The sequence below is a fragment of the Rhinolophus sinicus genome, chromosome 14 (genome assembly GCF_057876585.1).
Source record: "Rhinolophus sinicus isolate RSI-liver-muscle chromosome 14, RSI-T2T, whole genome shotgun sequence".
Lineage (NCBI taxonomy): Eukaryota > Metazoa > Chordata > Mammalia > Chiroptera > Rhinolophidae > Rhinolophus > Rhinolophus sinicus.
The window spans coordinates 67,851,463-67,866,560 of record NC_142514.1 but is presented as its reverse complement, the minus strand read 5'-3'; the positions used below and the strand labels follow the sequence as shown (position 1 = coordinate 67,866,560).

The following is a 15,098-nucleotide window of genomic DNA, read 5'->3' as shown; positions in this document are numbered from 1 at the left end:
GTACTGGGTCACCTAAGGACAGTTTCTTCTCCAACCTCCTAAGGTGTTAAGTTTTAACCAGCAAAGTACACACACACCTCAATATAAATGAGCCAAATCTAAGATCAAATATTCAAATACATAAGTAAGCCGTGCCAATTCAAGATTTTGAATTTTTTCCCCCTCATCTCCATGGACTACTTAATCATTTCATGGGAGCCTCCCTAAATAACCTACAGAGACCAGACACTCCAAATCAACTTTGCCAGATCCGTATTTTAACTACCTAATTTTCATCTCATTTTCATCTCAGGATCTTTCCTATCTCGCTCTTGCATTTTTAATGTTCAAGACAGAAGCAACAATTCTAATCCTGTCCTAGCTGATGGTAGGTATTTGTTCAGTATTTATGAACTGTATAAACAAATGCTCTCTGAAGACCCCATTTACTGGTTATGGTGCAAGATCGTTCTCACAGGTTTGTAAGAAGCAGAGGCCTTACGAGTTTTGGCGGGGAAGGTCTGAATCACTGTCATACTTGGCACTTGGAAGCGCCCTTTGGTTTTTTATGAGGTATAATAAATAGCACTCACCATTACTGTAGACGGGAATTCCCTCCCTGTCCAGACTCTTGCAACGTCCAGTCCAGCACAGAACACAAAATAGGTGCTCAATAAACACTGACTAAATGTAATTTTCTAATTAAAGCTGCTAAGTTTCCAGACGTCAGCTCTCTTTACTACTGTATCTCTCAAAATGTGTTCTTATAGCTTCCTTTGCCTAACAAAAAATATTTTTCAAAGTCAAGGAGGAAAGGAAGAAATCTGCAAAGCAAAAGCAGCTATGTATGAGCCCAAGTAACTCGAGTGGGCCCCACGGCCGCCGGCTAGGGCTCTCCAATATCTATTCTCTGTTTACCTCCTGAGAGATCCCTCCCTCTCACCTTTGCACTTTTTCTTTCCAGAAACCCTACCCCCCAACCTTGTGCCACACACTCCCCCCCAAGTGCATACCCAGTGGGATCCCACACCCCACCTCTCCCTCTCCAGCAGGGACCTACCTCTCCTCCCCTCGACCTGCAGCAGCTTTTCTTCACTGCGGTTGGCTTTTAAAGAAATCAAAAACCTTATTTCTTCATCCGTAAGAGATACCCCAAATAAAGGACCCCAGAAAGAGGAAGGCCCCTATCAACCCTCCAGTAAGCGGAGGTGATGGTTATCTGGGCAACCGCCCCCCGCAATCCTCCTTTCCAAGCCCCTGGGCAGGATTCGAGTAGAAGTCCCGCTCCCAAGTGCCCACGCTTCCAAACAAGCTAGAAGCGGATTATACCGGTACCCAACCCGGAGATGGCCCGCGGCGGGCTGGGTGCACCTGCGGGCCCCCGGCTCCCCCCTCCCAGCTCTGGGGGCGGGCCGCGGCCCTCGATTCCCCGCCCAGCCCACCCGGCGCGGGAAGGAGGCGACTGGGAGGCGTTTCTGGAGAAGTTAAAGGGCTCACCTTCTGGGCACCCGGCCAGCAAGGCCAGACACCAAACACCCACCTCCAGAAGGAATCAGCGGAGCCCTACCCCGGTATCCTCGCCCTTCAACTGGGCGGAGGGAGGCGAGAGAGGGGAGCGCGCGCAAGGGAGAGCCGGAGAGAGGCAGGCCGGCCTCTCCGCCCGCAGGGCCCACCGCCCGCGGCCCAAGCGCCCGCCACTCCAATTGCCCAAAGCGGAACAATCCTCCGGGCCTGAGGGGACAGAGGTGGGAGCCTAGCCCGGCCACGCTCGCCTTCCGCTACCCCCTTCCCTCTCCCGTTCACTGCGAGTTTGGGCCGTGGCGCCGAACCTCTGCGCCGAGCTGGCGCGTTCCGGCTCCGGCGCGGCTCCCACCTGCGCAGCGCTCGGCCCCTGCCCGGGAGAGGTGCGCACCAACCTGGGGGGCAGCCGGGGCAGCTTGGCCGCCGAGCCACGGCTTATGCTGAGACGGGAGGTGGCGGCATCACCTGCGGCGGGCGGCGGCTGCACCCGGACGCGGCGGGGCGGCGAAGGCGCGCGGCGCCCTGGACCCTGCTCCCGCGGCCCCGCCCGCGGCGGCCACCTCGAAGCGCGGCGGAGGAGCCGGGGCACCACGGGTGGCGGCAGCGGCGGCGACCAGAGCAGCAGCACATGACTCTGTAACGGGGGGAATTAGACAAAGCGTAACATGGACTCCGGGCCCGTGCAGGCGCTGCTGCTCCGGGACCAACCGCAGCTGGCGAGCGCCGCGACTGGCTCCGCCGCAGCCAATGGGGCGGGCCTGGGCCTCCATGTGATTGCGAGCGCTTTCCCCCTAGTTGCTCTGCCGCGCCTTCCGAGGGTCGGGGCGCTTCCGCAGCCCGACGGGCGGGCTGACCAGCGCTGGATGTGTGGCGAGTTAGGTGGCCCAGGGTCGGGGACTGGTGGCGAGAAGCTGCGAGACGCCGAACAGGTGCATGGGGCGGGAAAGAGCGGCAGCCGTGATCGCGGTCCCCGCAGTACTGTCAAACGCCCACCTGGGCAGGGCGCGGTGCCCCGCAACCCCTGTCTGGCGGGAGCGAGGCAAGGTCAGGAACCACTCCCCTTCCTAGGTCTCTATCCTGTTGATTACAACTATCCTGTTGATATTAAGACTTGGGGAGAAATGCAATGAAATGGTAGGGGAGGATTTGCGTAAAAATCATTTAAGCGACTTCCAACCCTTAGAACCAACTACTTACCTGGGATTGGGTGCCCACACAACTTTATCTTGGCACGAATATTTTCCGAGCTTCATTTGTTTTTTCACTGCTATTAAAAATATACTGGAGAGTCAGCTCTTTTAATCTGAGTCTGCCCCCCCCCCGTGTTTTTTTTTTTTGTTTTTTTTTTTTTTGTGTGTGTGTGTGTGTGTGTGTTTTTGCCGAAAACGTCTTGTATCTGAAGCAGGCAGATGTAAAGTTGGCCTCTGCTAAGAGGTGTTTTCCAACTTGATAGTTTTCCCTCTTGTTTTTGTTGTAAGATCAAAGTACGCATATTTGCAGTCTTTTTCATGGCTGGGGAGGAGCAGAGGTCAAGAAATAAAGTCAGAAGGGATGTTTGGAATTGTTTGCTTTAACGAGACAGATAATTCCAACCTAATACTTAGATAACTCCTTTTATCCGAATCCGCCCATTTCTGTGAACAATGGGAAGTTTCACCTCTCTTCTACAAAATCTACATGTCAGTGAGTGTTCAATCAACGTTTACGGAAAAAAAAAATTTTTTTTTTAAATGCTCTTCAGTCCTCAGGAAGGTGTGGGTTCAGATATAGTGATGCATTAAAGAGCGTGGTGTTCTAGGGTTTCAGGAAAGGCTTCAGAAAGAAGGGGGTGATAGACCTGACCCTTGGATGGTGAGCCCTTGTTCATCAAGCACCGGAAGTAGAGAAGAGCCCCACTGACAGGGAGGAGTATGAACAGAATGGTCCACCACACACTCAAGGGACTGTCCTAGACTAGTTATAAGATGACACTAGATTTTGAGCCCTTCTGACCTCTTGCTTTCTCACTTTCCTTGCCCTGTCTCTCATGCCAGCAGCTTCTTGTATTCCACGCACCCAGCCAAGAAGGAGGTGTGTGGGCAGGAGCTGTGTGGCAAGTGATCTAATCACAGTACCGGATTTGCTGATCTGGGAGCTTAGAGCAATTTTAAAACTGCTAACATCTAGTAGTGTGCTATTTTGATTGAAAACACCCTACTATTATAATTAATTTGAAATGTTTCGCTGTCTGTAGACACACTTTGTGCCATGTTTTCAACTTCCCTAGGTTTTAAACTATGATTCTAGATTTGAGAGAAATATGTTTTCAAGATCAGTATAAGTTGAGTAAAGAAAGAAGTAATAGAAAACAGTCAAATGTGGAGAAACAAGAATGTGAGTATAAATTGGATAAATCCCTTTGGAGGACAATTTGGCAATTTTTGACAAAATAAATGTGTGCTCTTTGACCAGACAATTCTACATCTAGGAATTTATACTTTGAACAAATTTTTGGCCAAACTTATGTATTTCAGAAATACACCTATTTTCAAAAAATACATGTACAGGTGTGTTTATTACAGCATTGTTTCTAATAGTGGAAACATAATGGTGTAAAAGTCTAATAACAAAATCCCAGGGCTGCCTGATGTCTCAGTTGGTTAGAGCGCGAGCTCTGAACAACAGAGTTGCGGTTCAATTCCCACATGGGCCAGTGAGCTGTGCCATCCACAACTAGATTGAAGACAACGAGCTGCCGCTGAGCTTCTGGAGGGGCAGCTGGATGGCTCAGTTGGTTAGAGCACAAGCTCTTAACAACAAGGTTGCCGGTTCAATTCCCCCAAGGGATGATGGGCTGTGCCCCCTGCAACTAAAGATTGAAAACGGTGACTGGACTTGGAGCTGCGCTGTGCCCTCCACAACTAGATTGAAGGACAACGACTTGGAGCCAATGGGTTCGGGAGAAACACACTGTTCCCCAATATTCCCCAATAAAAATTTTTTAAAAAAATCAAACTTAAAATAAAAAAATCCCAGTAGGGCAACTAGTTAAGCAAATTCTGCAAGAAATGTATAAGAAACCCTTAAGAAGCTATTAAAAAATAAATCTACTTGTTCCAACATGGAAGAATGTCCAAAATCGGTAAGGGAAAAAAGATGGTGCAGAACAATATGAGAAGTATGATCCCACTTTTATTTGTATTTCTTGTCTTTTTATACATATTATTAAGTGTGTGCTTAGAAGAAATCGAGAAGCATACATAACAGGCAGTTACAGTGGTTATCTCCGGATGTGGGATTACCAGGGCCATTCACTTTCTATTGCAAAGTTCTGTGTGTTTAAATTGTTTTTATGTTGAGCACATATTTACTTTGATAATAAGAAAAGTAGTAGTATAATTTTTTTAAAGATAAAATTGGTAAGAGCTCTACCAATGACAAATAATGAAAGATCACTCTGATAATCTAGGATATAAAAAGCTGTCCGCGTCCCGTTTCCCCAAGAAAAACAAATGAGACGGAGGCAGCAAAGGACAATAACTGATTGGACATTGGATTCAAAATTAAGAAATAGGATTTGAAAAAAAAGGAATCTGAGGCTACACTAGGCATGTCTCCAGGAATGAGGTGGCAGAAACACAATAAGGCGTGAAGGCAGGTCTAGTTCACCAAACCTTACAGAGCACTTACTGTCTTTTGCTGAGTTGTTATGCTCAGGAATGGCAACTGTTCCAGCACATGGTAAGTCTGTATCACACTAATAATAACAGTAGCCACAGGACTTATGATGGGCCAGACTGTTCTAAGTACTTTACATATATTCACTTTTAGTCCTCATAGCAATCCAATGAGAGAGCTACTATCACTCTCCTCATGTTTCAGACAGCCAGCAAAGGCCTAGAAAGGTTCTATAAGTGTAATAGCTCAAGATCACACAGCCTTTAAGTGGCAGAGCAAGACTTTTTAAGTCAGACAGCCTGGCCCTAGAGGTCCAAGCACTTACAATACTTATAATACTGTCTAAAAGGATCAAGTCAGATAAATGCCATTATATCTGCATCGCTTTTTACAAAGTTCTATAATTCTATGTTGATTTGTGCTCACATAAACTGTAGGATGTGGCATGCCCTAAGGCACTCAATAATACTTATTGAATGAATGAATGAATGAATGAATGACTTTCTCATTAGAGAAGAGTCTGAGCTCCTTGGAGGAGTGATTTTGCATTCTTCCTTCTTTCATTACCTAGTAGAGTGTCCGGGTGATAAGCAATATGAATTTCAATAATCTGTAAACATGGTGAAAAATTGTACAGAAACCAAGCTTCATAAATTGATCCCAAATACACTGGGGTAGCTTATGAATAATATCATAATTTCTTGTGAAGAATAGCATTGGGGGGACAGGGCTAAATTTGGATACACCTGTATAACTATATGTAAATAAATGTAGAATATATTTGCTTGGAAAGTGGCAGTAATGCTGAAGAGCTGCAGAAATTTCAAATTATTTGAGCCTCTGTCACTCTCACCTCTCTTGGTTTCTTAAGTGGGGATGATAATATGTATCTCCAATTACTGTGACGTCAAGGATTAAATGACATATGGAAAGGACTTAAGCAAGTGCCTACAACATAGATATTGCTCAATAAATATTACCTATTATAAGTCTGTCCCCATATTATAAGTGTGACCGCATTTCTTAATGTATTGTGACTTTAGAAATATTATAGCTAACATATGCAACAGATGGGAGCTCATATACATATAATGCTTTGAAATTATATAGTAAGGGCTCGGCCTAAACAAATGGTAAAAGTAATCTTTTGCCTTCTCTTGCCTTCCAAGACACTGCACTCACTCCTTTCAAAGAACTCCTGCAGTCAATCATATAGCTTGAGTCCCTCTCTGTGCCACCAACCCTACATTTATACTTCCAGCATAGTTCTATCCCCTCAACTCCAATTTGTGTTTCTAACTGCTTACTTGGTTTTTCCACTTAGACATCTAATAGAGATCTCAAACATAACAAGTGCAAAAGCAAACTCCGGATTTCTTCTGCGCTACCTCCCACTTTCCTCTTCTCCCTGATTCTTTAGATGAGTTCAAACCATTTCACTTAATTAAACTCTCGGCCTTGGAGGAAGAGAGCAAATTCTCTCCCTTCTTCACAGCTGAGGAAATTGAAATATGGGAAACTAGACTAGAAATGCACAGGCTGAGGGAGGAGAACAGTGGAGGAAATGGAACTGGGTGGAGTGTGTAGGGTAATTCTCCATGAGTACTGAGGTAACAGAAGGTCCACAGAGGAAGGGAAATTGCCAGACTGCTATAGTTAGAATTAATATGATGAAATTGAAGCTAGAAAAACCAAGGGTACATGTCTTAATCAACCACAATGAGAAGGAAGAAGTCGACCTCTACTTTCTAAAATGGATTCATAGAGTGAAAAACATTAGGGTTGCCTAGCCAGGTAAACCAGTGCTTCTCATTTGGTAGCCCTGGACTAAGTGTTCCCTCCACTGAAGAAGCATAAATACCAAATTCAATTTGTGCCCATACCCTCTGACTTTCTGCCTGCTACTACTACCAGGGATGCACTATCTATTCTCTTATTGAAAGCCAGTCATTTCTCATCCAATCTCTAATGATAACTGTAGTAATTGTCCCCCATCTCCTCTATATCATTGACTTCCCCGTCTCTACTGGATGGATGATTACCATCACCATTTTTAAAAAATGTTGTTATTTCTCCTATCTTAAGGAATAAAATTTCTTTTGACCTTGCTTTCTCCTCTCCACTTCTCAACCTCCTTTGTATCACAACATCTCAGAATTGTTTATACTCATTGTCTCCAATTCCTTTCTTCCCATTTTTCTTCAGCTCAGTGGAGTCAGGGTTTTACTCCCAGTGCATCACTGAAATATCTTGCCAAGGTGACAGATGACTTTCACTTTGCTTAGTACAGTGATCAATTCTTGGTCCTTACTTGATCTCCCAGCAGCACTGGCCATCATTGACTACTCCCTGCTCTTTCGTAAACTATCTTCTCTTGCCTTCAAGGAGCTCATCCGGTCATATAGCTTTGAATTCCCTTCTCTGTGTCAAAACCCTACATTTATATCTCCAGCATAGTTCTGTCTTCCAGGGCTCCAATTTGCATTTCCAATGCTTACTTGGTTTTTCCCACTTAGACATCTAATCTCAAACTTAATAAATCCAAAAACAAACTCCTGATTTCCCCCCAAAATCTGTGCAACCCACACAAATTTCCCCTTCTCGGTAAATGGCAACTGCAACCTTTCAATTGCTTGGACTAAAAGCCTAGGAATCATCCTTGACTCCTCGCTTTCTCTCACAACCTACATTGAAACTGTCAGGAAATCCCATTGGCTCTGCCTTCTAAGTATCCACTTTCATTGCTGCACCTTGATTCTATCCACCATCATGTATTTCCTGGATTAACTCATTAGCCCCTTAACTAGTCTGTGTGCTTCAACTCCTGCTGCATCCCTGCCCACAGTCTATTCTCAACTAGAGCCAAAGTGATCCTTTTAATATGTAAATCTCATCAACTCATTCCCTTGCCCAAATCCTGTGATAGCTCCCCATTTTACTCAGAGTAAAGCCAGAGTTCTTATAAAGGTTCTTAGAAGATTTGTATACCCCACCGGCAAATGTCATTTAATCAGGGAAGCATACCCTGACAACCATATCTAAAATTAGAACGCCCTGCCTATGCCCATTCCTCTTACTTTGCTTTATTATTTTCCTCTGAGCACTCATCATTTCCTTATTATGTATATGCGTATATACAGAGGGTGCCAAAAAAATGTACACACATTTTAAGAAAGTACAAAACTATATTAAAATCGTAATACTCAATATATACTGATAACAAAAGGCGAATACAGGTCACGTTTGACTTCTGCAATTACAAGAGGTGCTCAAAGTGGTTACCATCATCGTCCAGACACTTCTGATTACTGCGAAATACTGCTTGAGCAACGTTGACCAAAGTGTCCACTTGTATACATTTTTTTGGCACCCTCTGTATGTGTGTGTGTGTGTGTGTCTGTATCTATCGCTCCCTAATAGAATATAAGCCCTTTAAAGACAGGAAAGTTTATCTGTCTAGCTCATTGATGTATCCTATGTATTTAGAATAGTGTCTGGCACATGGTAGGCACACAATAATTATGTTTTAATGAATGCATGAAAATATTCCAGGTTTCTAATCAATGTGAACTCAGGAAAGTTTTTCCTAGGAAGAGATTTTTTTCATGTCATGATCTTCTCTAAGATTTTTTTTATTGAGAAAAGGTATTCATATTCCGTCTCCAAATCCAGACCTTTTTATTAAAACAGTACCTAGTAGTTTATATGGTAAAAGAAGAAGGTTAATAAAAAATAATTACCTTTTTGCTAGTCCCCTAACAAACAGAAAAAGGAAAACAATATGATATGAGCTAATAAACAAAATTGCAAAATAATAATTCCAAAGTCCTAAATTATATTTCTACTAACAAAAATATTTAAGCAAAGTAACACAGTAATGAAAAGAATAAGAGCAGATTAAGTTTTCACTTCCTCATCACATATTACTTTAAAAATGTTACGTTCTATAGTAAATTTGCTATGTATTTTAATCTGGCTAAAAGAAAAGGCTTAAATTAAATGAAAGAATATAGATGTGAGATAAAATAGCAAGTGGGAAACTTAATTATAGTTTTACAAATGGAAAGTTGAACTGACACAAAAATCCTGAGAAAAAGCACCATGAAAAGGAATTGGGCAATACTTTAAAAGAACACAAAACAAAACCATCCCCTAAAAGTGATTTGTATGGTCATTTGAAAAGAGGAAGGAAGAGTAATTGCTATTTCCAAATAGTGAGTTGACTGTTTAAAAATCCACAGGGAACTCACCCTGTTAGGATGTTTCCTCAAAGCCCTCATCTGTGGAAGAGAATATGAGCACAGACAGAAACCTTAAATGTCAAGATGAGGCTGAGCAGTGCTTGAGCTGGAGAGAGGAATGCAGAGGACAGGAAGAGAGAAGCCAGCTTGTGAGGTTTTCTTATTTGGGGGTGAAATTCTGGCATTTTGGGTTTGTAAGATGACTGTGTCTGAGCACTGTCTGCAACGTCTTCTGACAGGTCTTCAAAACAGTGTGGTCCAGGGATGACTTGGAAATAAGTTTCGACCCAGAGGTTGTAGTCATGGAAGTACAAGTTAGCATTGTCCTAATGCAAGCTGTTCCTTGGATCATGCAGATGTATAGGAGGAGGCAGTTATCCCATCTCCTGTTCCTGATCATTCCGGAAATCAGTGCCCTCGCTCAGCTCAAGCAGGGCACCTGAGCCAAAGGGGAGCTAAGGCCATGACGCTAAATCTAAATCGGAATCCATGAGACTAGGTGACCAGGTATAATACATTCCCTTCCTGAGATTCTCTGATGTCCCCTCCAAGTTTATCTCTAGCACACGATCAGCTAGTTCCTCTTGCTCCCTTCCTTATTCATGTTTGCCTCATTGCCTCAAATCTCGACTCTCTTCTCTCTTGCTAGTGGAGTAGGAGTCTTGTGAGCTAACTAAGTTCGGCTCCCTTCTCTTTTGTGTGACACCTGGGTGACAGCCTGTAGACCCAAAGCCAGATGTGTTTTAACTGTAGAGGGTTTTCTAAAAAATTTAATTAGTTACCAATATTTAAGAATCATAAAATGTCACATAAATACTCAGATTTCCAGCACTTAAAAAAATTTTTTTCAACTGCAGTTGACATTCAACATTATATTAGTTTCAGGTGTACAGCATAGTAGTTAGACATTTATATAATTTATACAGTGATCCCCCTGACTAGTCTAGTACTTCTTAATCCCTTCACCTTTATCACCTGCCTCCCAGCCCCCCTCCAGAAAGAACATGGGGCAAATCTGGAGTCATCCCTGCATAGCAGAATCCTGCTGGGGCCGAGCAGCTGCTGCTGACCTTCAACTGAGTTGTACTCTGCAGTTCCCAAGGCCTCAGCCACTCCCTGTTGTCCCTGGTTCTGAGGTAGAAGGTAGCAATTGCCCTTTATCATTTTGTGTACAGTATTATCTTTTCTATAATAGGGAAATATTTCTTTGTACCATGTTACAATGATTCCTACGAAAGTACTTCAAGTTTTCTATACACAACGTACATTTAAACTACCTATCTGGTTACTCCAGACATTTGAGTTGTGACCCATGGTTTATTATTATCTGGCTACCCTCCCAGGTTTTCAACAAGGAAACACTTAAATAGAATTAAAAAATGAAGTGGTGATATGCCGTAAGCCCCAAACAACCCAGGACAGTATATAATCATTATCAGGCAGTTCGACCAAGGACGCCCTTCCAACCAGGACTCTGAGAATCAAATCTTATAAGTCACTATAAATTATTTTCATAGAAATGTAGTCCTCATGCAACCTGTGAAGTTTGTGTCATTATCTCCATTTTTACAAATGCCAACACTGAGGCACAGAGAGTGAAGGGATTTGCCCATGGCCACCCAGCTAACGAACGCTAGACCGGGGACCACTGTCCACACGTTTGAGGCCAAGTTCAGTGCTCTTTGTGGCACATCATAGCTGCCGCGTATCATTCTTGAAAATCAGTGTGCTGTGATTCTGAGAAATCTTTAGAATGTTTTCTGCCATCACCGTAGTGCCTCGTAGTGTAGCTAGTGAAGAAAAATCTAGGCATTATCTTTGACTCATAGCCTTCCAACCCCCTTATCTATCCAGGGGAAGGGTCCTGTCTATTTTTCCTTGAAAACAACTATTCTACCCACATGTTTCCTTTACATAATCTTCATCTCAAATCCATCGACTCATTTTTACACTATTGTAATGGTCTCCAGCTGAGGCCCTTACATAGCACTGTCTGCCCCTCCAATTCATATTTACAGGCCTTTAAAGAAGATGGTTTTGTAATCCAGCTTTATGGTGCCACTGCTTGTCTCTTGAAACTTACAGGGGCTTCTAAACATGTTAGCTCTACACCACCGGGTCCAATGCTCAAGGTCGATTCCTGCAGTAGTTTTGATATTGTTCCCAATATCTGCTGTTCTCCTCTGTGTGAGAATTACACTTTCCCAACTAGTGTCCTTGGTTTTAGCTACATAACTTGCTTTGGCCAATGAAACATGAGTGAAAGTGACATGTACCACTCCTGAGGAAGAGCCTTCAGAGCCATTGTGGGTTTTCATCATCTATCTTTTCTCTCTTCCTAGAAAATGGTAATGTGCCAGATTAGAGCTACTCCTTCAGCCTTGATCTTGGAATGAAGAAAATGTGAAACAGGGTAACATCCTAGGGCAATGCGAATTTATAGAAGGAGCCAGTCCCATCTCCTCTTCATACAAGATGATATATACCATGAGCAAGAAGTCAACCTTGGCTATTATAGTCCCTGAGAGTTTGAAGTTGTTTATCTTAGTGTAACCCAGAGAAAGCTGTGTGGTACAGACTCCATAAGCAGTATGTTTCCTTGGCTCCTTTCCCAGGGCTCTAGACAGGGGTATATGCTGTCCACAGCTTTTCTTGTCCTCACCAAATTAGAGCCACTTAACTTGGACCATTTTGGTTGGTATCAAATTCCAAAAGATGTGCTCTGTTAGAGATGGCTGGCTCTGCCCAAGTTCTCTAGGGTAGGGCAACAGGAAACCTAGAACCTTGTAGATTTTCTTCTAGGACACACAATAGAATGATCATACAACCTCACCCTTAATACCAAATCGTTGGTGCACTAACCAAGCATAGCAGTGTCCAGAAATGTCTAGCCATTCGAGATTTCATATGAGGTTGCAAGCTTCAGAATCCACAAGTTCTTTCTTAGAGATATATAAAAGAAGTGAGCAGTGATTTGCCCAAAGTTGGACCATTTCTGTGACTTCTTGAATTCCAGCTGCTGCCCTGGTGGCTGTTTTGAGCACTGTGCTGTCCTTAATTTGGATAGCAGCATTGTCAGTGGCTGCACTGAAATATGATCCAGCTCCAGGAAGAAACCCCCAGAAGGCTGATCCAAAGGTCCCCATCACTTGAAGAACTTGTTTTCTTCATGCCCATTTTTTGTTTTCTCACCACCTGCCAACCTGTCCTATTCACTTTTCTGAATCTGATCCAGTCTTCAAGACCTGCCTTTCTCGCGAAGCCTCCCACTTTTCTGGACACCTGAATAGATGGAGGGAAGTGCCCACGGGTGACATAATATAGTAGTGGGGCACCAGGGGCCTGGCTAAGCCCTAAGGTAATTGTCTCATGTGCTCTAGGACTTGGGTGCACCAAGAAGGCAAATGGACATTCAGAAGTTTCCAGCGGCAAATTAGGATCAGAAGCCAGGGGAAACGGAATTGGGCATCGGAAAGCCAATACTGGCGTGAAGCTGTAGACAGCAAGCAGAAAAGACTAAAAGAATGGTGAGAGCAAAGGTGAAGTAGGTGAGGTTTAGCAGTTGAGGCACAAAGTCTGCAAACACTGGGCTTGAGGCAGGACATTTCTTTGTGTGGAGCTGAGAGGATGTGGCAGGATGAGACAGCCCCTTCTTTAAGAATCTTCTGTAACTACCTTTGTGCTCCTAGAAAACTCTCTAGTGGCAGGGAAAGGGTGAACGCCAGGCCCTCCAGGTCTGCCCTGACTCGTGAGTGAGGGTTCTCAGGTCATGCCAGGGCAGAGGGCATCTGCTGGGAGTCTGTCTAAGCAAGGGCAGCTAGGAAGAGGGAGAGACGTCACAGCTGGGAGTGGAGAGAGGGTTCGGGGCTGGAGGGATGGACAATCCTCCAGCAGGAAGGGGTGTGGGATCACAGAGATGCGAAAGGGGCTGGGTTATTCAGGGAACAGGTAAAGCACAACAAGGTGTACGTGCAAAGTGGGGTCAGGAACAACCCAGAAAAGGGGTCCTGACAGCAACTGGACTTTTAAATATTGGTTTGGGGTAATTCTCTTGGGTAGGGGTGTGGAACTCAAAGCGTCAAGCTCTAACACCCACCTCCTACCACTCTGAACAATTAACTATAAGATACAAGTGTGTATTGTTTGTGTTCCCACTGCCATTTCATGTGGTTTTTTTTACTCCCCCCACGGGGACCTAGACTCTCTTTCTTCAGTCGCTCCCATTGCCTTGTGCAATGATGAGCCAATAGCTATTAATTTATGAATCGATGCCTATCACCGATCCGTTTTATTATTTGTTCTCCTTGCTATTACCAGACATGCATGCATTCAACAAGAATTTATTTTTATACATTATAAATAATATCAACATTTACTGAGTACTTATTAACTATTAGTCAAGCATTGCACTGGTTACTGAAACACATATATCAATAAAGCATACTCCTGGTCCTCGAAGAGCTCACAGTCTGGTGGGGAGAGCCAGAAATATAAGTAGAAAGATTATCCTCTGCCTGGTGTGTCAAGGGAGGCGTAATAGAAGAGATGATATTTTTGCTGGGTTCCAAAGGATGAATAGGAGTTCACCTGGGGGAGAAGGCTGTGAAAGTCCCACAGGCAGAGGGAACAGTATGAGCATAGGCACAGAGCCTGATTCTTTATCTGCATTCTATCCTGGAGCCATAGGACAAGGGACAAGACCTCTTTGCACCTCAATTTAGTGAGTCCTTGAATAAGGACAAATAAACAATTCCTGTTTATACTGTGCATAAAGTGAAAGCCTTGGCTTTATTCTTTTGTCTCATTAGCAAACATTTAAGTAAAGACCTCAGCCAATTGCTTATTTGATGGAGCCGTTGAGTTTTTAATTTCTCATCAAGAGTCTAAACATGAGACTTTCCCTTTTTCATTATGAGCACTAGACTTGAGTGGCAACTCGAAAGACCTACTCTTCTCATCTTGTCTGCTTTTGATTAATTAATTGAAGTTGTACACATCATGAATAAATGCTTCACATTCATTTTGACCACAGAAAAATTCTGTTTAAAAATAGTAAATGTAAAAATGATTCCTGTTATCTACAAATTTCTTTATTTCTCAGCATCCTAAAAATCTTTTCATTTAGCATAGCTAAAAGGTCCAACAGCACTTTATCCAGCCCTGAGTGAGCACTTTTACCTTCTGCGATATCATGGAATGCTTGAAATTGCACGGATTCTAAAGAATGGTACGTTCTAACACTAACACAGTTTGAGAGAATGGGCTATTTATCAAGGAGGAACTTTTTCCTCTGCTGAAGTCAAAGTAGCTCCCTCTCTTATCCCCAGACCTTTAACACCCCAATAGTAGTTACCGACTGTATTTATGTGCCTCTCACTGCATGCAGAAATATTGGGCCACAATTTTATTTTGAGTCCACTAGGTAAAACCATGGCTAAGGCCCAGTTAAAAATGCAAGTGCCGTGACCAGGCAGGTAATCAACAGACTTTGGAACCACCACATGGCTGGGTGTGAATGTCAGGGATATTGGGGCTGCGCTTTCACGCCTGGAAAGTCCTTCATGATGCCTTTGCTTGAAAGTCCGGAGAGAAAATGGCCCTGCCCTGACTGCTTGACCCTGCTGGGGGCAGTGCTGTAATTGGTGGGTGGGACCTCTTGCTGTGCAGAACGGCTGAGAACATTTTCCTGGAATCAACCTT

The 15,098-nt window shown here is 43.7% G+C and overlaps 2 protein-coding genes across 5 annotated transcripts in view; one reads left to right on the top strand and one right to left on the bottom strand.

Annotated features, from left to right (window-relative positions):
* The window catches only part of LRRC8D (leucine rich repeat containing 8 VRAC subunit D), a 110,933-nt gene extending 108,767 nt beyond the window's left edge, over positions 1-2,166 (bottom strand). The window contains exon 1 of one of the 3 annotated variants that reach the window (XM_074335115.2): positions 1,896-2,166. The gene's annotated coding sequence lies outside the window, so the exon portion shown is untranslated. Of the gene's footprint in view, positions 1-1,039; positions 1,309-1,895 lie in introns of those variants that run through there. The other 2 variants (XM_019753240.3, XM_019753246.3) reach the window with 2 other exon arrangements.
* LOC148755719 (uncharacterized) overlaps positions 2,166-15,098 on the top strand; it is a 27,758-nt gene continuing 14,825 nt past the window's right edge. The window contains exon 1 of one of the 2 annotated variants that reach the window (XM_088791313.1): positions 2,166-2,429. In XM_088791313.1, coding sequence (XP_088647439.1) covers positions 2,166-2,429 — 264 coding nt within the window. Of the gene's footprint in view, positions 2,545-15,098 lie in introns of both variants that reach the window. The other variant, XM_088791312.1, reaches the window with a different exon arrangement.